The sequence below is a fragment of the Pelecanus crispus genome, chromosome 2 (genome assembly GCF_030463565.1).
Source record: "Pelecanus crispus isolate bPelCri1 chromosome 2, bPelCri1.pri, whole genome shotgun sequence".
Lineage (NCBI taxonomy): Eukaryota > Metazoa > Chordata > Aves > Pelecaniformes > Pelecanidae > Pelecanus > Pelecanus crispus.
This window is the reverse complement of record NC_134644.1, coordinates 20,134,590-20,158,668: the sequence shown is the minus strand read 5'-3', so window position 1 is coordinate 20,158,668 and position 24,079 is coordinate 20,134,590. Positions and strand designations below refer to the sequence as shown.

General features: G+C 38.2%; 1 protein-coding gene across 1 annotated transcript in view; it reads right to left on the bottom strand.

The window, feature by feature from the left end:
• Positions 1-1,394: 1,394 nt before the first annotated feature.
• The window catches only part of ARHGAP21 (Rho GTPase activating protein 21), an 88,366-nt gene continuing 65,681 nt past the window's right edge, over positions 1,395-24,079 (bottom strand). Inside the window, exons 9-25 of the mRNA XM_075706520.1 lie at positions 17,165-17,323; positions 16,905-17,007; positions 16,779-16,815; positions 16,097-16,222; positions 14,751-15,035; positions 13,586-13,650; positions 13,355-13,491; positions 11,674-11,816; positions 11,424-11,579; positions 11,237-11,315; positions 10,672-10,745; positions 10,497-10,586; positions 8,409-8,534; positions 8,167-8,208; positions 7,726-7,831; positions 5,911-5,942; positions 1,395-3,136 (exon numbers count right to left, since the gene is read on the bottom strand). Coding sequence (XP_075562635.1) covers positions 1,403-3,136; positions 5,911-5,942; positions 7,726-7,831; positions 8,167-8,208; positions 8,409-8,534; positions 10,497-10,586; positions 10,672-10,745; positions 11,237-11,315; positions 11,424-11,579; positions 11,674-11,816; positions 13,355-13,491; positions 13,586-13,650; positions 14,751-15,035; positions 16,097-16,222; positions 16,779-16,815; positions 16,905-17,007; positions 17,165-17,323 — 3,494 coding nt within the window. The 3' untranslated portion in view covers positions 1,395-1,402. The remainder of the gene's footprint in view (positions 3,137-5,910; positions 5,943-7,725; positions 7,832-8,166; positions 8,209-8,408; positions 8,535-10,496; positions 10,587-10,671; positions 10,746-11,236; positions 11,316-11,423; positions 11,580-11,673; positions 11,817-13,354; positions 13,492-13,585; positions 13,651-14,750; positions 15,036-16,096; positions 16,223-16,778; positions 16,816-16,904; positions 17,008-17,164; positions 17,324-24,079) is intronic.

Below are 24,079 nucleotides of genomic sequence, written 5' to 3'. Positions count from 1 at the left end.
ATGTTCATTGCTTATTTATTACTGATACAGGTTTAATCCTCTGCCCAGCAAGTGACAGTGTATGACCTGGGAATACCCAAAGTGATGAGCAGCTGCTTCGTTTTCAAGTAGGTACGCAAGAAAATAGAAGAAAAAAATGTAACAGGTAGACACTTCACAAACAGAAGGGTTTTCAGTGTACAAACTCATCTTCATAGTTAAAACTATAAAAAGTCCAAGACCCATGCTACAGTAATGTTTTGACTGGCAGATACTGGTATTCACTCTTTATGACTTGGGGACGATTATGGACATGTTTTTTTCCAGTGCTACAAAACCAGCATATGAAACATAAACGAACTTGCTACATACCTCAGAATCAGACTATATATCAAGATGAAAATATCGAACCAGCTGAACCCCTCCCTCTCTCATACGCTAACCTGCACGGTCTTGTCCCACAAGCAAGACTTCAAAGAGAAGCGCCCTTCATCCAGGAGCAACTGCAGGTTTTGTGATCCTGAGGGCAGCTGCCGACTGCAATTTGTAAACATGACATTTTAAAACTGTTCATTAGAATGAATCCGCATCACGCAAAGAGTCACCAAAACAGCTTTATTTCCAGTGTTTAAGTGGGTATGCACACAGGCATGATACAAGTTTGGATTCATTAGGTCTTCATGCAGAATTATATTCTCAATAAAAGAAACCAGTTCCATCCAGTATCCACTATCTACACGCCTATGTTACAACATTTATATCAAATCTGGTATCTGAAGAAAAGATACACGTAATATGTACATTTAAGTTATTTATTTTACAGAAAGATTAAAAATTCAAGTCACATAAAACTCAAAATCTGTATTAAAATTGGAAATATAAAACTCCAATATTTACTGGAATGCCTAAGGAATGGAAGCTCTGTAGCCACCTGTGTTAACATTTGTAAAATGTAATGAAACTTGTTAACAGTAAAATGCATTCATTTGTTTGTAATAAGTTTCTCTAATTTAACAATATGGCACCCTAACAAACCAAATGAATTTATGATGAGGCACTTGTTAGTGACTAAACCAAAAGAACAATTTTTCTGCATACTAATGCCAGGCCAACTCTCAGTCAGAAAACCATGTATACACTACACAGCATGTTGCATCAGATGCTTTGTTCAACGTTTGTATGCAGCCATCAAATATACTTTTTCTTAAAATATATATATATATACTTTAACTTTAGTGTTCTTCTGGCTGTGGTAATGCCCTGTGAAGACGTTCCACAGAGCATATTGGTGAAACCAGCCCAAATGAAGGCTGCATAACAACAACAGGAAAATATATATATATGTACACACACACATACACACAGTTACTGGGAAGTGTAACAGTAAGTTAATGAATTGCTGTAGTGGACATATCTCCCCTTTTCAAAGATACTGGTAGAATCGAGATCTAACCACTTGGGTCCCAGACAGTTTATGAGGATGGGCATCAACTGCTGGGCTGAAGTTGTTTTTGTTCATATTCTGATAATTTTCACCATTTACCTGGTCTGGTGGCTGAAATGGTCCCAAAGGTGGTGTTCTATTAATTAAAGTCAAGCTGCTGGAAGAACTGCCTTCATCTGCTTGCATCTCCGCAGATAAAGGCAGATCTACCTTTGATACATCTGCTAAGCTAGTGTTCTCAAGTCTGGGCTTTCCAGTTTCACCCGTATTAAGGTCAGTTGTGCTAGTGCGTAAACGTTCTCGTGCAAGCCAGTCTGAGATGGAGAGGTCCTGCGCTGGGCATTTTGGCTTCAACCGATTCACAGCTGAAAGCTCAGATTCTCTCTCTCTACTTTGACTTGGCTCTTGAGCTTTCCAAGCATTCAGGACACTTATTTCAGCAAAATCCCTCTGTCCTCCAAGCGTATGCCTTCGCCTGATATTTTTTCTCTTTGTAGTCTCTGCAGAGTTAGCTTTTTGATTCCCAACTCCAAACATGTCATCTGCAGATGATTTGAGTCGCAGCTTTAACCTATCTGTAATCTTAAGTCTCCAGGTAGGTTCTTGTTTGTCAGCCTCACTTCTGGCTGATGTAGCTAAACTGCTTGTCGATCTTCCTTTTTTCATTATGTCAAACATTTTGGTCACAGTAGGCAAGTCCTTCTCACTCTTTGCATCCCCTGAACCCTCACTGTCCGTTTTGTGCCGTGCGGACTTTCTCCTAGACAGTGTATCACATTCAATAAGCTTGTGTGAGCTAAAAAGTCTGCGACTCTCTAACTTTGGTGTTGAACTTCCCTCAGTACAACTTATTTCACTTTCTTCAGAGTTCCTCCGACTGGTCTTTACCACTTCTGAAACTTTCCCCTTGGCCAGCCTTTCAGCAGCAGCACTGGTGGCAAAGACAGGGAAGTCACTTTCACTGTCCGTCTCCACAGGACGCCCTTCACTGATCAATTCACTTCTTTCATCATCAGCATCTTCGCCCTTGCTTTCTGTCACTGACTGCACCTCAGGGCTCAGCATACTGGCATCTAAGCCAGTTAGATATATGGTAGATGAAGTAGTTGAATAATCTGAGGTGATGGAACTGACGTCAGCTGCTAAAAACTCATTGTGTTTAATTTCAGGGCTGGCTACTTTTTTGCTTGAGTATCTGTGCTGGGAAGCCTGGGAGGAAGTGCTAAGCATAGTGCCAGAGTCAGACACTGTCTCCTCAACCTGGGAAGAAGATTGTGAAATAGGCATTTTTGGGTTATTCTTCTGCGTGGTTTGCAGACAGCTGAGATTCGGTGATATTGTACATTTGTCATGGTAAGGCAGTGAAGGTTCCTCTGACAGGGTACTTTCTTTCTTTAATGTCTTCTTTTCATCCTTTACAACATTCATATCTTTTTTACTGCTGTTCTCTTTTTCCTTCAGGACAAACATCCTCTGTTTTCTCCCTATGTCTCTCTCTCTCTCATATTCCCCTTTAGCTATGTCCTCTTTTGTTGTGTCACCACGAGATTGTTCTGCAAGCTCCTTCTTGAAAAACACATTATCCAACTCATCCTCTGAGCTGCTTGGTTGTGGTTTCTCTTTTGTTTTTTTCCGCTTGCGACTAGCTGCTGCAAAAATGGAGGACACAAGCAGTTCCTTGCTATACTGATCCTTTCCAGAACCCCAAGAACCCTGTTAAAAAAAAAAAAAGGGGGGGGGGGGGGGCGGCGAAGAGGGCATGATTAGAAGTCACAAAGAAACATTTGTTAGCCTGAAACTTTTTAAAAACATATCCCAAGCTTCATAGCAGAAAGCCTATCTTTATTCAGGAAGTATTTCCATGCTTCTTCTGTGGTCTACAGAAAGGACAAGCCCAATTATTCCATTTTATAAAATTAATTAAAAAATATTCTTCAACTATGCTGACAACATTACCACCTAGCCACCTCAAAGCTATGTACCTTTCCTGCTTACTGTCCCACTGCCACCTTTAAAAGAAGCAGGAGGTTTGGGACAGGTATCACCACCCTGTCTTTGACTGCTGACCAGTGTGGTTTGCACACTGCAGACCAAGAAAAGAACACAGTAATTCTATCTACCGAAAAGGGCAGTTGCTCACATTGAAGGCCTTTAACATAGTGGGACTGAAATTTGACATCTGTCTAGAGCTCAACAACAGCAGCTTGGGTGTCAGCTGCCTGATCTTAAGTCTACGTTCAGATGTCTAGCCTGCCTCTCTGACCTGAGGGAAGCAGACCAGCAGTGATGGGCTATGCTCAAAAAGTCTTTGAAATCCCAATCATTTGTTACTATGCAGCACTTCAGAGAGGGCAAGGAAAAATTGGGGAAAGAGCTATCATCGTGGGACCAGTTTTAACAAGAAAGCTGGGACATTATTACTGAAAGGACCACCTAGTGATTTCAGATACCTAGATAAGAGAATAAACTTAAGGACAACGGGAAAGCTAATGCGCACTAGTCATCATCTAACTACTCAGCTGTTGTCCAACAAAATACTTCTCAGCTCCATGAGCACAGAATCACAGCCCCCATATGACAGTGAACTGTCACAGGATGCCTACTAATGCAGCATAAATGCACTGACCATACAAAGCAGAGCACTGAACAGGTACAGTGTATTTAATATTTTTGCTCAAACAACTACTTCTTGGTGCAAATTTCATTCCTATTCACTATCTCCTCAGAAATTAAACAGGTACTAGCAGTGGTGAAAACTGCCGCTAAATGACTTCACAAGCCAAGCTCAAACAGGCATACAATAATACAGTAGCTATATTGACCATGACAGCCTCAGTGAAGGTGCACTCATTTGTTTACATGAACATGGACAGGGAAGAGTTGGGAGAAACTTCTACTCAACCAACCGTAACAAAAATATTCATGGTTATCCAGAACCTCCTGCTGCACGACAGAGAATATCACATGTTCTTGATGCAGAGCTCAGATCAGGACAGGGTAGGCAGCAGACAGACATTAAGTCTTGCTGAGAGCCCCCAGGGAAACAAGCATCTGAAAAGCCTGCACAATGACTACCTACAGTGACTGCCTGGCCTCCTGCACAATGACTGCCTACAGGCAGCACGGATGAAGAACCTTCTGGACAGCAGGTGACAGCTCGGAATCGCTGTGCCAGCAGACAAGCGCCTATCCAAAACTGACTGGCAATGGACCACTTGGTGTTGGTGCCTACCATTTTCCAAGTGACCACAGCAATTCTACTCACTACTCAGACGGCACTCTTGCATTAGTTACTGTCCCCATAAAGGATGGGCGAGCTCTGCACATTTTTTTCCATGTTGGGAACAGGTATGTGTCCTCCTCGCCAAGAAGGATATCAAGCAATGCAGCCAGCTGGAGCTCCACTTAGAACATGTCTTGCTGCAAGCAAGGCTGGCTGAGCAGTAAGCAGGCTCCTGGCCCTGGCAATCTGCGTGCATCCTGCACTGCTACTTGCAGGCCCATGACCATGACCATGGCCTGACTGATGCCTTTGCTCTGTGCTGCTCGCAGGTGGTGGTCAGAGGCAACCTGCAAACAGCGCACTGTCCTGGCACAGGCAATGTGACATGATATCCTGGAAGCTGGGCTTTTTTGAGGCAGTGGCTGAGCCACCAAGCATCCTCACAATGCAGCTGGGCTGGCATCTCAACGAAGAACCAGGAAGATGCATTAAGTCCTGTTCTCAGCTCAAAGGGGGGCATCAGCGATACACCTAGAATGCACAACAGCATAAAGCTCTATCACGCGCTCACAGCTGACTGAGGTCAGCTGCATGCTGCGGTATCCCCAGCGGTACAGATATCCAATGTTAGCAACTACTGAACAACAGCCTAAGAGACTGAAAGATTTGTCCATGGCTCAGATGAGAACTCTGGCGTTAAACTGAGGACAGAACTATTGCCCATGTTCCAGTCTTATTCCCCCCGTATCTACTAGGCTTGTCCTCCCAAGAACAGCAATTACTTCCTAGGCAGGTTTTGCATAGCAACCATTAACCACAACCTTTGGCTTCCTATAAGAGGAGGAGCTATTACCTTCTGAGGAAGAAAAGGCTAAACTCTACGTATACTTTTCTCAGTGAAACAGGGAAACACAAATACTGTCTAGGAGTAAGTAGTATGCCCACAATAACAGGGAACATACTATATACATTTACCTCTACTAAATGAGATGCAAAAAGGAGATAGGCGCTCACATTTACAAGAGTTTGGAACAAAGTTGTTTATGTATACAGCTGACTTTTTTGGCAGATGTAGCTAACTGCAAACAAGTGATACTTTTCCAATGTAACACTGAAATTATTTTATGAGAAAACAGTATTATCACTTATTCAAAAAATTTTACATAATCTCTATAGTACATCTGTATATAAGTGTTTTAATACAGCAAGAAAATACATAACATTTCAGCAGCTTATAACTACATCATTTCACAAATTGATTTACCTTAGATTTTGCTGAGTCACTAGTAGCTGAATCTGTGGAAAAATTAAAAAAACAATTCTGCTCAGTTCTGTGTAACTTTTTCGTTGTTGCTACAGACAATGCTGGACTTATGGAAAAAGACAAGCACAGAACAAAATGTGAAGCAAATAAAAACCAGAACAGAGTGAATAGTCAGAGCTCACAAAGATGCAAGCTGCACCACAGAAAGCCACCGCCATGAAAGGATGCTGTGAATTGTAGGCAGAACCAGCTCAATGATAGGAATGGCAAAGGAGCCCTGTTCTTCTAAATAAAAACCAGAAATACTGATGTTTACTCGATGTTTTAAGTATACAGCCCCTGCAAAACCGCAGCTGAGACACCTTTTCAGGATCATACTGTGTAGTCTCCTGAGATTCAGGATACACAAAGCAAAATTGAATGTCTTAGTACTGTTGGCTGCCCTAGGTACAAATCATGGTTCATGTAGTCGTATTCTTTTTGTGAGGTTTTAAAGGAATTAAGTCATATTTTGTGTGTAAAACCCCAATTATACATCTCTCTCCACCTCTGACTACGTATAGGTAAAATTTTATTTTTAAATTGGCTGTATTTCAGCAGCTACCAGTTTTGTACTTTACTATAACAAGCGCTATTATGAAATGAAAAATGGACACCATAGTTTCACTGTCTCGCAAAACCCAAGATTATACAATTATAAAGGGGGTAGGAAGGGGCTAGCACAATGACTAAAAAATATGAACCTGGATGTGTTCCAGCTTTAGGGACTTTCTCCCTAGGAAGAAAGAGCTGAGCCCCCTGCCACACCCCTTTTTGACACATGGCTAATGCTTTATGACTAGAAAGACTGGTAGACCATACCATGCTATTTCTCCTCAGGGTCTGCTTCAGAGATAACAAGAAACAGCAGAAAAACTTTTAAAAAGTAGCATTGATCTGTTTAAAATACTCTTAAAAGAAAATTTACAGCACAGATCAACTTTTTTTTTTTCTTTCCATTTACAAGAAACGGGGGTTTCTGCAGACAAGGCAGCTACAGTGTGGGCAACAGTCCTCCTTCTTCCTACAGTTCCAGCTGTCCATCAGTGACATCACAGAATCCACTAATGACATCACCGTGTGATAGACTCCTCCCACTTCGCCTGTTACAACATCAGTATAAAATGACTGTTTCAGTAAGTGCGGAACAACCCTTTGAAAACTGAAACAAAAGCTAGAGACGAAGGGATAACATTTGTGGGATACAACATGCTAGGTTAGTGCAATAGTATAGTGAAGGGAGGAGGGAAAAAAGTCACCAAAAAAGAGCCTGCAATGCTTGTCCTTAGCCACAAAAGAGGATGGCATTTATAAACAGAAGGAAATCAGCTTTAGTATAGGCATACTGCAACATACTTATTAAAGTGTCCATCATTTGACAAGAAAACATAACTCAAGTTTTTGCATTCCTAACGTTGGGAAGGAGCAATATTAGAACACCACTGAAGATCAGTCTTTCTGCCATCACAACAAACCACTTTACAGCAGCATATCTGCTTCACCTTACGATGATGATTGCATGGGTTACTGTGAACAAATAAAATAGTATGTGCAAGCCTCATCTTCTGATGATTGTATTTCTGTTAGACAACAAAGTTTTCCAAATTATATCATGCATGATTATCAACAATTCAAGTCTTTAGGAAGTGTTAATGATCTTTTGGAAAAAGAGAAAAACAGTTTATTAGTAAAAGAAAATAGGAAGAGAGAGTTACAGTGAGTTAACAGAGTAGGTTATTCTAGCCTATGGACTAACACTGTCCAGGCAAGAGTTACCTGATACGTCTCCAGGAGATACTCCCGTTCTTCCAATGTTGGTGAGTAAATGATCTATGTTTGGCACTGGCTGAGATTCTACAGTGTTTTCCTCCTGAACTGTTGTCTATAGTTAATAAACAAAGATCTCTTCATCATCGTTTCACAAATAGTTCATTACGATTCAACAGCATTTAGAAAATTGCATTATTCACCTGAGCACACGCTTTCCTCACGTGTTCTTATTTTCCCATTTTGCTTTATGCTTTTAAAACAAGTGCGTGGCTTTTTTTTTTTTTTTTTTGAAATTCATTACTGCAAGGACTGGAGAGCTAAAAAGGTGCTTCTGAAGAGCAAACCATACAGTGATGTACTAAGAAATATATAGACATTCTAGAGGCAGCAGAAGCAGATTCTAAACTAAGGTAATTAGAACACAAATATTTATGACACAATACTTACAAGAGGTTCTTCAGCATCATCTTCTGTGAAAAACCAGTCATGCTACAATTTAAAATAAGAAAGGTGAAAACCCCACAGGAAACACAAAACCCAAATGTGGAACAATCAAACATGGACATTACTAAAAACGATATCCTGGAGTTCGAAGAATAAACACCAGACCCAAACTGGCCCAATAAAAGAAAAGATGGTCGGCCTGTTTACCATCTTATTTTTTTAAATAATGAAATGCATCCACTTACTTTTTGGATGAGTGTTTCTACAATTTTATATTGGTCTGGCATGTGCGTAACCATGTGTGTCATGTTATCATCAGATGTCCTCACAAGTGTTGGACCAAATACTATTGCCAGGTTTCTTGGTTCCATCTAAGAAATGAAATATTTCCACATCATGCATTTATAATGAGAAAACACAATAATATGGGCTTAGTACATTAATATAACATTATTAATATCTGAGAACCATTTTAAATAAGAACAAAAAAAGGTTTAAAAAACACATTACTGACTCAGGACGTTACACTACACTAAAACTCTCCTATACGCAGCTGCAACTCTGCTATACATTTCTGCAATTCAGAATTCAACCTTCCTTAACCCATTGCAAGTAAATAGCTCCACAAGCACAGAAAACTCAGGAACTCAAATATATTCTTTAGACTTTCAGGGATAATTTTTTTTCTTCCCCTAAAGATTGGGGTTTTTTTTTTAGAAACACTGACGTTTTAAGGTCTTTTTTTTTTTTTTTTTTTTAAATATAAAAAGGCATTGGTAGTTCCCTGTTTTTTTTCCCTTGAAATGTTTACATGACACATGAAAAAATTAAGCTGGTAATCAAATACTGTATTATGTCTACTGACAAAGAGCTCATTCAATGCAGCTACTTTGGAGGAGGCGGCAGCAACCAACATCATAGACCCAACACATCTATTCACGAGAGACTCAAGAGTTATCCGATCATGTCACAACATTAATCCACTTAATTTACTTTTAACGTTACATCTCCGACAAATAATTCCAAGAAAGCAGCAGCAGAATCCTTACCTTCTATTTTTGCTTACTTCTCTGACTTACAGTTTACTGTTGTGACATAGAATAAACCAGTAACGTATAGGAGGCAAGGTTGCAAACATAATGACACAAGCCCCTAATGCTCACTTTGACTTGAATTGTATGACAAGTCATACAATTATAATTATCACCTTGCTCATCTAGCCTTATTTATTTGATATTAACATTATTTAAACAACATTTATACAGCACACCAAAACCATAAATTATAAATAAAGGCTTACTTTAGGCATTGCACTTAAAAATTACATTTACTATAATTTCCTTATAATGTCAGCTATAATTCCACTAAAGGTTGTAATTTGTTAAATGCTTTTTATGTACACACACACATACATATTTTTCTTTCATATTTAACTAGAAGGTATTATTTGCAGAACTGATGTTGGAACCTACCATATTCATTTGAACTGAGTAATTTTCTGATCTTTTAAATGATTTAGGATTGGCCATATGTTCCTTTATATAGCAATCACATCAATTCTTTTCCTGTGCCCTGCACATTGGTAGCCAAGTAACAAGCCACCATGTTACCTGCCCTGAGGTAAGCATCCATAAGCACACACATATTGTGCACAGCTTTGCATTCAGCTACCCCTCCATGAGAGGTGAAAAAAGGGGATACTGTTATTTGCATTTACTGTAGGACTATAGCATGCACAGAAGCACTTAATGCAAACTAACTCTTCCCAACCCCATGGAAATTACAAAAAGCTACTCTTAGTGGTGGACTAAGACCCTGTAGTGGTGAACTACCACCCTTTACAACATGAATTCTCTTTCTTAAAACCAGTCAAACTAGCATGTACAGGGTCATCAACCATTCAAGTGATTACAGCAAGTCCTAGTCTTAAAAATTTCTCAAGCTTCCAGGAAGCCAGGCTTCACACAAAGCTGGTGCAACAGCCTCTGTCAACAGGTTCATTCAGGCCACAGACATTCACCTGTGCCCTGCCCAGGCACACTCTCATCGGTGTCTAGATGGGATTACATGAAATCTACAGACTTGGGATGAACTTAAGATGTAAGCAGTTACTCCCACAAGAATTAATACCAGTTTGAATAAACGTAATTCACACTAAACAGGTGCATATTTTGTAGGAGTCCTTAGTCTAATCCAAAAATCTTCTCAACATAGCAAAGGTCTTAATTTTATCTACAATAATAAATTATCACCTTAATAGACATAATCCTGCACAAAAACTGTACTTAATGAGTGAAACAAGCCAAAATACATTATACTTGTGTTTCTGATACCTTGTTCTTTTCCGAGTTCTCTGCTACTGTCTTCAGGTGTGCAGAAAGAAACTTGAGAGTCTCATAATGATGTTCAGGTAAATCATGAATCTGAAACAAACAATCACTATTCAGAACATTAAACATTTAATGCTGATTTTGTAGTGCACCTACAGCACACCTGATTTCAGCTTACCAGTCTCTTCAGTGTTTTCAGACGTTCAACAGGATCTTCTTTTCTATTGGCATCTATAAAATCTGCATATTTGTCTGTTAAAAAAAAGCAGAAATTAATCATATATATATATATATGAGTGTTTTTATATATATATGTATGTATACTTCATATATATATATGAATGTTTTTATATATATATATATATGTATGTATACTATGTATGCACACCCCTTTTTAATATATAAAAAAATGACCTTTGGAAGTCATAAATTAGCTCATTATATTGTATATAATAAGATGGCAGTGGGGAAAAAACAGCTCTCAGAATATTGCAACAGTAAAATTGCAAGTTTTACTCAGTTTTTTTTGCAAATTCATAATTCCTTCACCATCAGAGAAATTCTATTTACAGCTCTCATTCTTAAGCTCTATGATCACGATGACTCCCTACTCTTTAAGGAAGAGGGCATTTATTACCAAGTTAGGATGGTTTGACTGGATTTTCTCTCAAATCATCTGAAAGACCTAAGACAACTGTTCAACAGTACTTCCTAAAGACAAAATCATAACGTAAACAGCTTACCATTGGTAAAAAGGGGTTCTGGGAGCTTTCTGAAGAAGGATTTCAGCAAACTGCTTATCACATTCAAGTCTCGCCATTTCTACACATATAGAAGAAAAGGACAGACACGCCTTTATATTTCTATAATCACAACACAACCAGAAGTTTTTGGGAGTTCAACCTGGAAATAGCATGATCGAAGACTTACATCATCATGAACATCAATGTCAGTCATTCCTTTGTTGAGCTCTTCTTGCATACTTGAGATGGCAGCATTATTTCCAGGAACTCTGTAAATACCTGTGTACTCAAGACCTCTTTCTTCAACCAGTTTGCAGCATATATCAACAATCAGTGGAATATACTGAAGAAAAAGAAAAGTTATATATGCATTTTAAAGTAATTAATACAAAACATATTTTAAAGTCACAATGAAAAGAAAAACCGTCCTTCCTTACTTTGTTGGTATGAGCTGGGGGGCAGTCATCTAGTCTAACACCAAATGTTCCTACAGCAGATGGTTTCTTTTCAAATGTCTTCCTCATAATGCTTGGAATGCCTTTTCTCCATGTCCCCTTGTCTTTCGGTGGGCTTGTCTCATCTTTTCATTGTTAGTAAAGCGCAAACAAGGAAATAAAGAAGAAAAATAAGAACATTTAAGCCACAAAAACTACTGTGAATATAGGTAACATATTGCAAAGATCAGGTGACACCTACTGCATTTTTACCTCTTTTACTGGCCCGGCTTCCCGCCATAACTCACTAAACATTAGTCTGTCTTAAACATACCTTCTTTTACTCTTCTGTGATTCAAAAGATACATTTGAACATACACCCCAGATTTAGCAAAGCAAGTAGCCAAATGGTACTTTTGTATGTGGAATTTCATCATTCCAAGACTAAAGGCACATAAATTCATTTAAAAAAATTAAAATCCACATTTAGTAAAGCAAGATTAAGTCGCTACTGAACACAGTGCTGCAGAAAATACCTATGAAACTATACAGCCATGTTCACACTTGTGCAGACCTACTCACTCTTTCAAAAATTACCAGATTTTAGTAATTCCTAAATCATTCCCAACAGGACACAAACACTGAAGTATTATCTATCCAAAAATCAGATTAAAAGTTCAGTTGCTCTGTTTACCTCGCCTATACAACTCATGTAGCAAATTACAATTCCCATTTACCCTGTACTGCAAGTCACCTAATACAATAGTGTACTTGCTTCTTATTCAAGTATTTCTGGAAATATTCTTTCAGCAGACTTGACATTTACATTTACCTGTTAACATCTGCAATTTAGTTACATAATCTGCAGCACAGCAGGAGCAAAGGGACATTTGTTGGTAACGTAAACCAGAATTCACTCACAGCTTAAATTCAAGACTGAACTGTTCAAAAGTGGTTGATCAAAAGTGACCGCTCAGCCAGTTGCCTGAATTTGTATGCAACATCCTTACAAGGACAGTCTGATCAGAAATACCATACATTTACACATTCTGAAAAAAAAAAAGTAGCTTGTGACATTATTAGATGGAGTTCAGTTACTGATTTAAGTTTGCAGTGCCAGCTCATCGGACTTTTTTACAACTCAGCAAGCATTAATTTTTGTTCTGGAAAAAATAACACAGTCACTCCTGTATTTTAAAAATTAAGACAAAACAAATGTTATTCTCTACTTCTAAAACACTTCAGTGTAAAACTCTGGTTTCTTAACAGCATATTTAAAATACGAATTTACCTTGTTATTTCCAAGTCAGCTGGAGACAAAAGTATGTATTACACACAAAATCATTTCCAAAGCTTGGCAAAATTTTGGTCACAAGAAGCGTAACACCTGTATTTTACTACTGTTAACACTACATGGAGCTGTAGGAAAAAACCCCAACTCCTCTTGAGAGGGGACTGGAATAAAAAGCTTAAGGGATCTTGGAAGACCCTGAAGTGTATCTAAGATAACATCTAAACGAGGTAGCTACAAGAAGTAAGTGATTATAGCTGCAACTCAAAAAAACCCTGGTTAATACCTGGTTTGCATCTGTATATCCATGAGTTTGAAAAACCTAAGAAAGGGACCTCGATGGCCTCACACTGGGGCTATAAGGAACTAAAGAAATACACAAAACGTACAGACCTTTAGTGAGAAGCTTCCTTTCAGACTCATCCTTAGGAGAATGTGGAGTCTGGGTCCTTTGTTCTGCTTTAGTTCCAAGCAGAGTCTGTCTGATACTTAGACTCTGGCGAGGTGTTTTGGGAGATGGCTCTGTTTTGCTGCTTGAAGAACTGAAACAAGATATATTACTTCAGTAAAAGGAAGCTAGATAGGAAGTCTACAAAAACTACTGGCAGTGTATAATTCACCTACCTCATCATTGTATTGTATTCTTTAATCCTTCGGCTAATTAGATCTCTACTAGTGACACCAGTATCCTATAAAATTAATTGAGATCTACTTTACAATCTTATAAAATACAACAAATATTTTTTACTTTAAGAATACAATTCGCTATTCCTGTCAGAGTGCATATGAAAATGAACATTTCAGTACAGTTAAAAAAAAAAAAAAAAATCTAACAGGCAGTCCTTGAGAACAGTAAGGACAGAACATTTAAAAACCATAAGGAAAACTGAAGTGAGTAATTACAAATTAAATGCTGCTATTTAGACTTTTTTTCCAAAGCAATACAGTCTGATTAAATCCCGTTAAATTGAAAGTAAGTTTAAATAGAAAACATGCAAGTCAACACACCCTACTCTGAAAAATCCAATCCTATGTGCACACAGTACTTATATAACTAATTACTACTACACATACAGCTGAAACACCCATGAATTCAAATGTGCTTTTATCCATCTGTCTAATAATGTTTATTAACCCATTTTCCTTTGGATAATTATTTCAAATCTGAGCAGATGCGCATGACCACAGGCAGGAAAATACTCCTCTGTTGCTCATCACTGAAATGAAAATGCACTGAGGACAATATTGGGACAGATATTGTTATGTTATGTACAATAGTATACGTTTCCCTTTTGTAATTAGCATTAACATTTAATTCATAGAAACATCAACATTTAATCAGAGAAACAGGTATCCTTCAAAGTTTCACTTTTTAACTACTGAGAAACTTGTCACACTGTACCACTGCACACACCACTTTTCAATGCAAGTCTGAAGACAGAACACACTTGTTCTGATACTACAATTATCTTTTAAAAAGGATTAGGGATTGTTGACAGATCAGTTTAATATAAAGTATATCTTTAGTCAAATCAGCAACAACATTAATTGCTTTATTTCAAAAGACTGCTATCTCATTATGAATATGTCAGGCTTTTTTAAACTCAATTTATTTACTCAGTTACCTTGCCTTTCACCTAATTTTCTTGTATGTTCCTGTACACATTTTGGTCTATTGTTTAATGGCAAATTATTTATTTTGTTGAGGTATTAATTACAAAAAAATACAGTAATTGTTTAATTAAAAAGACAAGAACTACAGCTTCTGCATTATATATCATACGATTACCTCATCATTTAAGTTGCTGTTGTCTTGTATTGCTTTAATCCACGCTAACATATTATCTCTGTCCTCAGCTTGAAACAGATACTCGCAGTCTGATGTGGTGAGTCTAAATACGTTTTTCCTCTTGGTTTCACAGTATGAGATGTCTATCAAACAAGCATTGATGCTTATAGGTTGTTCTTCTTCAGACGGGGTCACTTGTTCCTTTTTATCCTTGTACAAATAAAGTGAATGACCTCGAAGAACAACATACAATTGCTTCCATGGCCGAATGCTCCCACCAACTCTCTGAAAAACATCAACTGATATGTTAGTTTGCTTATTTGTTACAATGAATGTTTCTGGATTAAAAAAAACTACCTCCAGAAGTTTTGAAAAGAAAGACTAACCACCTACCTATACCATTCTTATGAATGACCTGTGGAAAGACTACACCAGAGTACACTAATTGCTCTCCACTAGAGGAGTGAATTGCTCAATAGCCTGCCCTCCCTGATCACCCATTAAGTGTGTGTTCACCGATGACAGTAGCAAGAAACAGAATGTGACTAGAATTTCACAGAAGCATTAATACAAATATAGTAAAAAATATTTAGTGGACACTTGCCTGTGCCTTTTAAACTTCATTCGAGTCAGACTCACATTTACACACAACTGCAATTCCAGACTCCCAATTTTCCTGAAGTGTTAGTCTATACTTGTACAAAATGTTAATCTGAACTCAACTCCAGAACATTCACAAAAACTATAGCTTTTTTTGAAACTACAATTATCAAGGGTCTGATTCTTACTACTTAATTAGTCATTAGAAATTAGTTTACTTCACAGATGCTTTGAAATGTAAAATCCAACTCACAGATTCATTTAGGTTGGAAAAGACCCTTAAGATCGAGTCCCACCATAAAACCTAACACTGCCAAGTCCACCACTAAACCATGTCCCTAAGAACCACATCTACATGTTTTTAAAATATTTCCAGGGATGGCGACTCAACCACTTCCCTGGGCAGCCTGTTCCAATGCTTGACAACCCTTTCAGTGAAGAAATTTTTCCTAATATCCAATGGCACAACTTGAGGTCATTTCCTCTTGTCTTATCAGTTCAGAAAGCAGTCTGCAAAAGCAGCTGAGGAATTCACTAAAGTCAATGTTCTAACAGGTCTAAAATTTTGTCAGTCTCATTGATGCTCATATCCCAAAAAATTTAATTAGAAAAGCAAAACAAGAAAGCTTTAAGTTTCTTATCTTAGGTTTCCACTAGCTTGTGCTAGATTTAAAAAGAAAAAAACCCACCCAAACAAAAAACCCAGAAAACAAACAAAAAAAAAAACCCACAAACATGACAGGTACCTTCCCCTTGTCTGTAACAAGCTGACGAAAATGGAGCCATCCTTCCTTGGAAGCATCACCAAAGACCTCTGAAGAAGAATCTTTTCGGGAACCAGAGTCTTCTGAAGATTTCTGGCTGTCTGGGACCTAAAGAAAACATCACAGAAAGAACCCCACAGTGTACTTCTAAATACATTTCTCTACAATCCCTACATTCAAGACATTTCTCTTTTTAAAAGCTGACACCTCATTCAGCAAAAAGCCCCTAAAGAATATCCCCCTGGTAAAATATAATTTCTAAAGTTTCCATACCACAACAGTGACCTCACACATCCCAAGAATACTTTGAGAAGCTGCAGGAGTCTTAGACTCTCATTGGTAAGTTTTTACAAAAGCACACCATAGATATGCTTTGTTTACAGAAGCTGAGGAAAATGAAAAAAATCAAGGACCATGTAGTAAGCCTAAGAAAAGAGAGACCATGTTTACTTACGCAATGCACACAGCACCAATTGGGGAAAAACATTAGAATCAATTTAAATATGAAAATCAATCAAAATTAAGAATAATTCAATGAATAACAATTCCAATAAAATTCATGTCCATCTTTAACACATCACTTTGTATAATTGAGTTGTATAATTCACACAACTTGTCAGAGTACGTGTAATTCTTAGGAGTTGTTATATACAGAAACACCTACCTTAATCCCCTTTAAACTAGATACATGCTTAATGGATCTGTTGGGAGAAAAACAAATGTTAAAATAAGACTTCATACACTTTAAAAAACAGATCTCCAAATTAACTGATATTTTTCATGAACTTACGATTTTCCCTCTTCTCTGTAGTCATCCAGTCCTTCATCATACGACTTGGATCTCTCAGTTTTTGCAGCAGGCTGGCTATCCAGGACACTAGGCCGGATGGATTCTACAAACCAATAGGAATTTTTGAGTATATAAGAACCTGAATCACATTTTTGTAATGTATTTCAAGCAATAAAGAGTTTACAATGTTCACTCCTCTTCTCCAGAGTGTAAAAGGAAAATGTTGCGTGAGGAAAAAAAAAGAAGAAATCAACACTCACCATGATCATGTGAAAGCTGTCGCCGAATTAAAGGGATTGGAGATGTGGGACTGGGAGGAACGGTTGTTATAGCTGGTGCTTGAGAAGCAGATGCAGAAATAACAGCAGAAGCAGGAATGTGTGCAATATCATGGTCAATACTAGGACTAGTCGGTTCATCTATAAAGGTAATATGTTGTATATTAACACATTAAATGCATTAATCAAATGCTCAAACTAAATCGCTGTCTGAACTTCTCATTGTTGGGATATCAGATTAAGTATCTTAAATATATGAAGTCTTTCAAACAAACATAAGGGTCCAATTAATTCATATTGTCAAATGTACCTTTTTTTTGTTTGTTTTTAAGAAAGAGGAGCCTGTTTCATTTCATAAGAATGTTAATTGTACATTAGAGATAAGGGCAAAGAACATCATACCTGATTATAGATTTTGCTGTGAGTGAATGAAATAGGAATTATTTGCTAAACTCTTGTAATATTACTTTCAAGTAGACTATTTTTGTTTATGTGCATAAGTGAAAAACACACTTATTCCATCAGTGAGTCTAAACTCAAGAGACAAATCAGTACGATTTCCTACAATAAAATACAGGCATTCAGACTACCGAAAACCATTTGGTTTAAACGGGTGTTCAAATAGTAAAGCCGAGTTACAAGCAAAGGAAAAAAGCATTTTAAACAGATTTGCAGCATCCAAAGAACCAGTCCCACCCATCCTCCATACATTCAAATAAAGAAGCAAGTATTCATATTTTTATAAGATGGCACTACTACATACCAATTAGTTCTTCCACTAATTGTTCATACAAACGATTGCATGCCATACATGCCCAGCACCTCACAGTCTCAATAGCCACAAGGGTCATCATGAAAGACTCCAAAAAGCTTTAAGTATTTCTAATATTTAACGTGTTTCTTACAAGATCGAAGAAGCCGAAAGATACATTTTCAATCATTCTGAGGAAAGAGCTGTAACGTCTTCTAGAACACATTACTAGGACTAGAAAAATAATTCTACTTAATGCTCTGGTAGAAGAGGGGCTGGGGGGGAGGGAATCAAGTCACGAGCAGGGGCTGAACTGTACTGCCATAATGAATATGAATGTATTCTAGGTGCTAAGAATTGTAATATGCAGAGCTACTGAAAAGCCTATTGAAATCAATGAACACTCACAGACAGAGGTTTATTCTTTGCTTTGTGCGAACACAACTGCGTGTGCTGCATTGTGCTTTTCCAACAGTCACTAACAGTTCTGTTAATGCAGCACTTGTACCATCAAAATCTGGCAATATAAATTTAAAACAAGGCAATACACAATTAAAGTACAGGCAGGTTTAGCAATAACAGCCCTCTAAATGGTCTGGAGTGGCAAATATAATAATTTTTGAAGTTATATGTTAAAAAAAGCATACCCCCCAAGAAACTAGCTGCAAACTAGAAACATTAACAAAAAGGGAAAGCAAAAGAATTGACAGCAAACCTGTGATACTACGATTTAAAAAAAATTCTAAGTTTCACTTGCATCCTCAGTGATAAATTAGAAGCATTTACAGACTTCTTCTGTATAGCAATTGGAGATAGGAAGAACCTCAATTACACTTCCATTTCAAAACTACAACAGCTCACTGTCCTATTGCCTTTTTTCATTTGTTCAGCTTCCCTGCAGCAAACCCTGAGAGAAGGACTCTAATAATGTTAACTAAGGAATATAACCACTCACTGAACAATTAATTAGTTTATAGCATGCAAACTGGAAGTGTGCAGCTTTAAATTACTTACGTTACAGACTTATCTCAAAATGTCACAGTCTCTACTCCCAAAAGTTACAAAAATGCTAGTGCTTCAAACAAATCTGTGCAAGCTGTGAATATGAAAGTGTTAGGCACCACTACACAATTTCCCAGAACACTTAAATCCAAGAATTCAGCTGAGGAAAAACAGTTTCTAAGTCCTTGAAAGCAACAATAATTATTCAAGTTATTATTACTTCACAGTGAATCTAATCCCCAGATGAATTGAAATTAAAGTGGTTTTAGAAATAGGCAAGCTTTAAAGAAATTCCAAATGACATTGGTACAGGAGGGAACTAACTCTGTTCAATCCCTGAAGAGGTTGAAGGTCAGCTAATAGCAAGCTTTTACATAATGTAAAGTGATTATAGAGCAAACCATGACGTGCACCATATGAGCTACTGCCTACTAATTTAATGCACTGGCAAACTCCACCACTGCTGTCCAATAAAAAACCAAAACCCAAACAACTATACATATCCCTTTTATTTTGGATTTCCTCTTTAGCACTTGCAGTATTTGTCTCCCTCTTCAGTTTCCTTGATTAATCAGTGTATTGGCACCCCAAAACTCCTCACACAGCATACAAAAGGATGTGTTCAGCTCACCAATCAATGAAAACAACTGTGTCCAAAATGCAGTGAAGTGTATAGAACAAACAAGCCAGATGAGGAGCCACACCAAATAATTCTCTTTCAGTTTGTCATCTCAGGGATTACCAGTGCCCCTTTAAATATTTGTAACAAAAAGGTCAAAGACTACAGGACTACTTAAAATTTTACTTTTAATTTGGGAAAAGGATACAAATACAATTTGTTCTGCACTATTGTCTATGAAGCGACCCAAGAGACTGGCTGTTGTAAAATGACCCAGCACGGAGACACAGCATCTCTGGCGAAGGGGAAGATGCCACTTGTCACCTCTGTTTGAATGGGGACATGCAACTGGCTAACAGTTGCAACTAGTGATTTTCAGGAAGAGCCTTTCAGTGCAAAAACATTTATAGGGGGTAAGAGACCGAAAACTTGCAATAAACAGGCAACACAGCCCCAACTACAGTCAACTTGCATTAACTGATTTGCTAGCTGAAGTAGAGAGAAATTCACGTATCAAAGTACATTTATACTGCAGTACAGCTGGAGATCAGGGACCTACAAAGAAAGGGAGCATCTGTACACAATGTAAGTGATCTGGAAAAGTATTAACTTTCTGACTCCACAAAGACACAATTTTACACTGAATGGGCTCATAGGCAGAACTAGAGATTTCAAAACTGATGATTACATGGGCGAGAAAGCATAACAAAGAGGACTTACTATCCCCACTCTGTGGATGAGGAACTAAGGAACAAGTATTAACCGATTTTCCAAGATTCAAAGCAATGAACACACACACACACACAAAAAAAAAAGCACAGATCTGTATCATACCCTACTATGCTGCTACAATACAATTTTATTAATTATTTATTAATATAATATTTAATGTCCTTGCTTATACCTGAATCTCCAGGAACAGTCCTTCAGGATTACACATGAAGGTTTGAAAGTAACAACCTCAACACTTGAATACAAAAGGGTGCACATTTTGAGAACCTTAAATATAATTTAAATGAATCACAGAATTATTCAGGTGGGATTGAACCTCAGGTCCCCTAGCCCAACCTCCTCCTCTAAGCAGCGTTAGTGCTGAATTCAGACCATGTTGCTCAGGGCTTTTGCCCACCAAGTGCCAAACAGAGGGGAATGATCTCTTCCCTCAATATTCTGGCTGTGCAGACCAGTACGGTGTTAAGTCTTCATCACCATCCACTGCAGGAGATTAGCCTATTTCAGGAGCAGGACTTAGCATTTGTCCTTGAATTTCAAGGGTTTCCTATCAGACCACCCCTCTAGCCTAAGTCCTTCTGAATACACCTTTGTGTGTATTGACTGCACCCCCTAGTTTGCTGTTGTCTGCAAACTTGAATAGCGTATTCCATCTCCTTTCTAGGTCACCAATAAAGATATTAAACAATATGGACCCTGAAGAATGCCACTCATAACCAGCCTCCAGGTAGAATACGAACCCTTAGCCGCTACCCTTTATACCTGACAATCCAGTTTTCCTATGTATCCAGCAGTATACACATCTAGATTATGGCGCAAGGATGGTGTCACAGAAAAGGTCAAAAGCCTTGCTGAAGTCAAGGTTGGTGACCCCCTTGTGTTCTCCTCTCATTCACAGATCTAGTCATCTCGTTATAAAAGGCAAACATGTTGGTCAAGCACTATTTACTCTTGGCAAATCCACACCAGCTATTCCCAATCACCTTCTCCTTCATGTGCCCAGAAATAAGTTCCAAGAGGACCAACTCCATAATTTTTGTAAGGACTGAGATAAGGCCAATTGACTGCCTTCCCTGGATTGTCCTTCTCGTTGTTTTTCAAGATGGGTGCACAATTTGCTTTTTTCCAGTTAATGGGGACATCCCCCAGTCCTCATGACCCTTCAAAGATGATAGACAGTATCTTTGCAATAACATCAGCCAACTCTCTCAGCGCCTTCAGATGCATTAATTGGGTCAGATGGACATGTATGGGTTGAGATGCACTGGAGCTGTCTTAAGAGTTCCCTGTTTATCCAAGTTGGTTATGATTGTGGGTTTTGTTTGGTTGGTTTTGTTGGGTTTTTTGGGGGGGTTGTTTGGTTTTTTATTTTTAAGGAAATGGTTTAGTGAGCTGAATCATAACATATGAACATGGACAGCAAATTCATAGGCTAACTTCAGTCCAGAGAGGCTAACCATCATGGATGCTTAGGCTATCATTAACAGCAAAAGGTGATTTCTCCCACCAACCCCTGGGGATTCAGATTGCCAGATCTTTCTTCACTGGTAATAGGAAGTGACTGGAAAAAACTAGCTTCCCAAGGCTAAAGCCATCTTTCATATTTATTCCCCTTCAGATACTGCAGTCTTGCAAGCAGTATCTCAACACTTCAAAAGACTGTAAGACAGAATTGTATTATTTAGTAAGTGTACTGCAGACCACATTACCATTTAAAACACTAATTAGGCATTTCAATTTAAACAATGTGAATATGTGGCTACAAACCTTAATTCAACAAGTATGTATTTTATCAAAGACTATTTATTATCCGATTTAAAGATTCAAATCATAAAAATGTAATAGCTGTGCAGTAACACACTTAAAACAGCTTTAAACTGCTTTTCATGTGAAGAATATTGAGACAGTGTGCACCCCCAGACATAAAAATCACTCAACATACAACTTCCCAAACTACGTACATTGAAGAGGGTAAGTGTACTTTAGTATTATTGGCTTTCTGAAAACCATATCCAATTCTTGGATTAGGTATGTGTTTAAAGATGCTGTAGTACTTAATGCAATTTTGGTTACTCACAGATTTCGTGGAATTGGAACAGTGACTGCTCTTTGTAAAAAAGCTCAGCCTTCTGCAGAAAGCTACAGGGAGGTAACTCATACTGCTTTCTGTCTCCAAAGCAAAGGGCTAAAAGAGTCATTAAAACCATTATTCAATGGAGGCATAGATGTGAAGGGTCCTATATACTGAGATGGCATCTACCTGACAGCCATTACAGTAAGTACTTTAACCATTGCCTCTCTATTACTTCAGCAATTCTCTCAAACAGGTTATGGCTTTTCGGGTGTAATTTAAGAATGAATCTTACATGGCAAGTTCATTTGCTTATGGCAGAAAAGAAGGCACAAAACTATCAAGCGCTCATTAGAAGAAAAAAAAAAAAAATCTTTCTTTACTGAAGGACAGACAGGACATGCCAGTGACACGAACAGACCCTGCAGCAAGACTGGCTTTAGAGGCACTCCCTTACTTCCAGCCCTTTGCCAACAACCGTTTTGCATGCCACAACCTTGGCCTATCCAAGCACTCCACAGTACACGATACCACGACAGGCTCTGCACCACAACACTACCTTGCTCCAAAGTATTCTTCTTAAATACAGTACATGAAAGCTTTAAAATGTTGTCCTACGTCTAATACTCCCTCTGTGCCTCTCAGTTCAGGTTTGCTCCAGCTTGCTATAGGCAGCACTTCCCTTATGGTACAAGCCAGGTAGACCAGATCTGCCTTCCTTCACCTCGGTGGCAGGCAGGACACGAGGGGCCAAGCAAAGGCTGCTGAGGCACAAGCGGAGCAAGGGAGAGCGGAGCAGGGGGACAAAGGCTGCAAGGAAAAGGCACCAGTGAGAAGAATGAAGGAAGAAAGGAGAGAGAGTGGACAGGACACCGGAGGTAGGAAGAGAATCTTCAAGGAAGTTAAAAAAAGTCTATCTCTGAGGCTCCTCATCTCCCAGAAACCTCAAAAGAAGCTGAATTTAAGGTAAACACAGACATACTAATATAGACCATCTTTCTTAAAAGCCAGACATACTAATATAGACCATCTTTCTTAAAAGCCTGTCAGGAAGACAATCAGATAAAAAGACCGTGTATACAATTTCACCTGCACAGTAAGAACACCAGAAATAAAGAACAAAACAACAATGAATTGTTCAATCAAAAATAAACTATACGGAACTAACCCTGCTATCATACAAGATAGGACAAAGGACTAATAAATACCCCACAGCAGTGACTTTTTGTTACAGATCTTGAAGTACGAGCTGCTGCATCTTATACTTCAACCTGCAAGGGTAAAAGCTCCAGTAATGAAAGACTTCCAAGCCTAACACACATGATTTGGAAAGAAGATACACTATTGCCTGGATTCATCATGACTCATGACCTCGTTTTTCAAAAAAGAGCCTTTAAAAAGTTTGGTTTTGTTTGTTAGTTTTTAAATACTTCCAGCACCAATTGTCTTTACAAAGAACTTCTTCATATATCTACTTTATGTAATTAGCCTCTTGTAGCCAAAACAATATAATGGGAACATGTCTGCATGCTGAGCACATTAATTTCTGTAAGCCACAGAAACACAGGACTGGAACAAGCCTCCTGAATCATCAAATCCAGTCCTCCGCTAATGCGCTCATGTAAGCAATGTGTTTATTATACTGAGTTTCACACAAACAGAAAAAGGCTTCCCAAGGTTATTCTTCATGTGAGACTGTTCTGAAAACCTTATCTATGACAG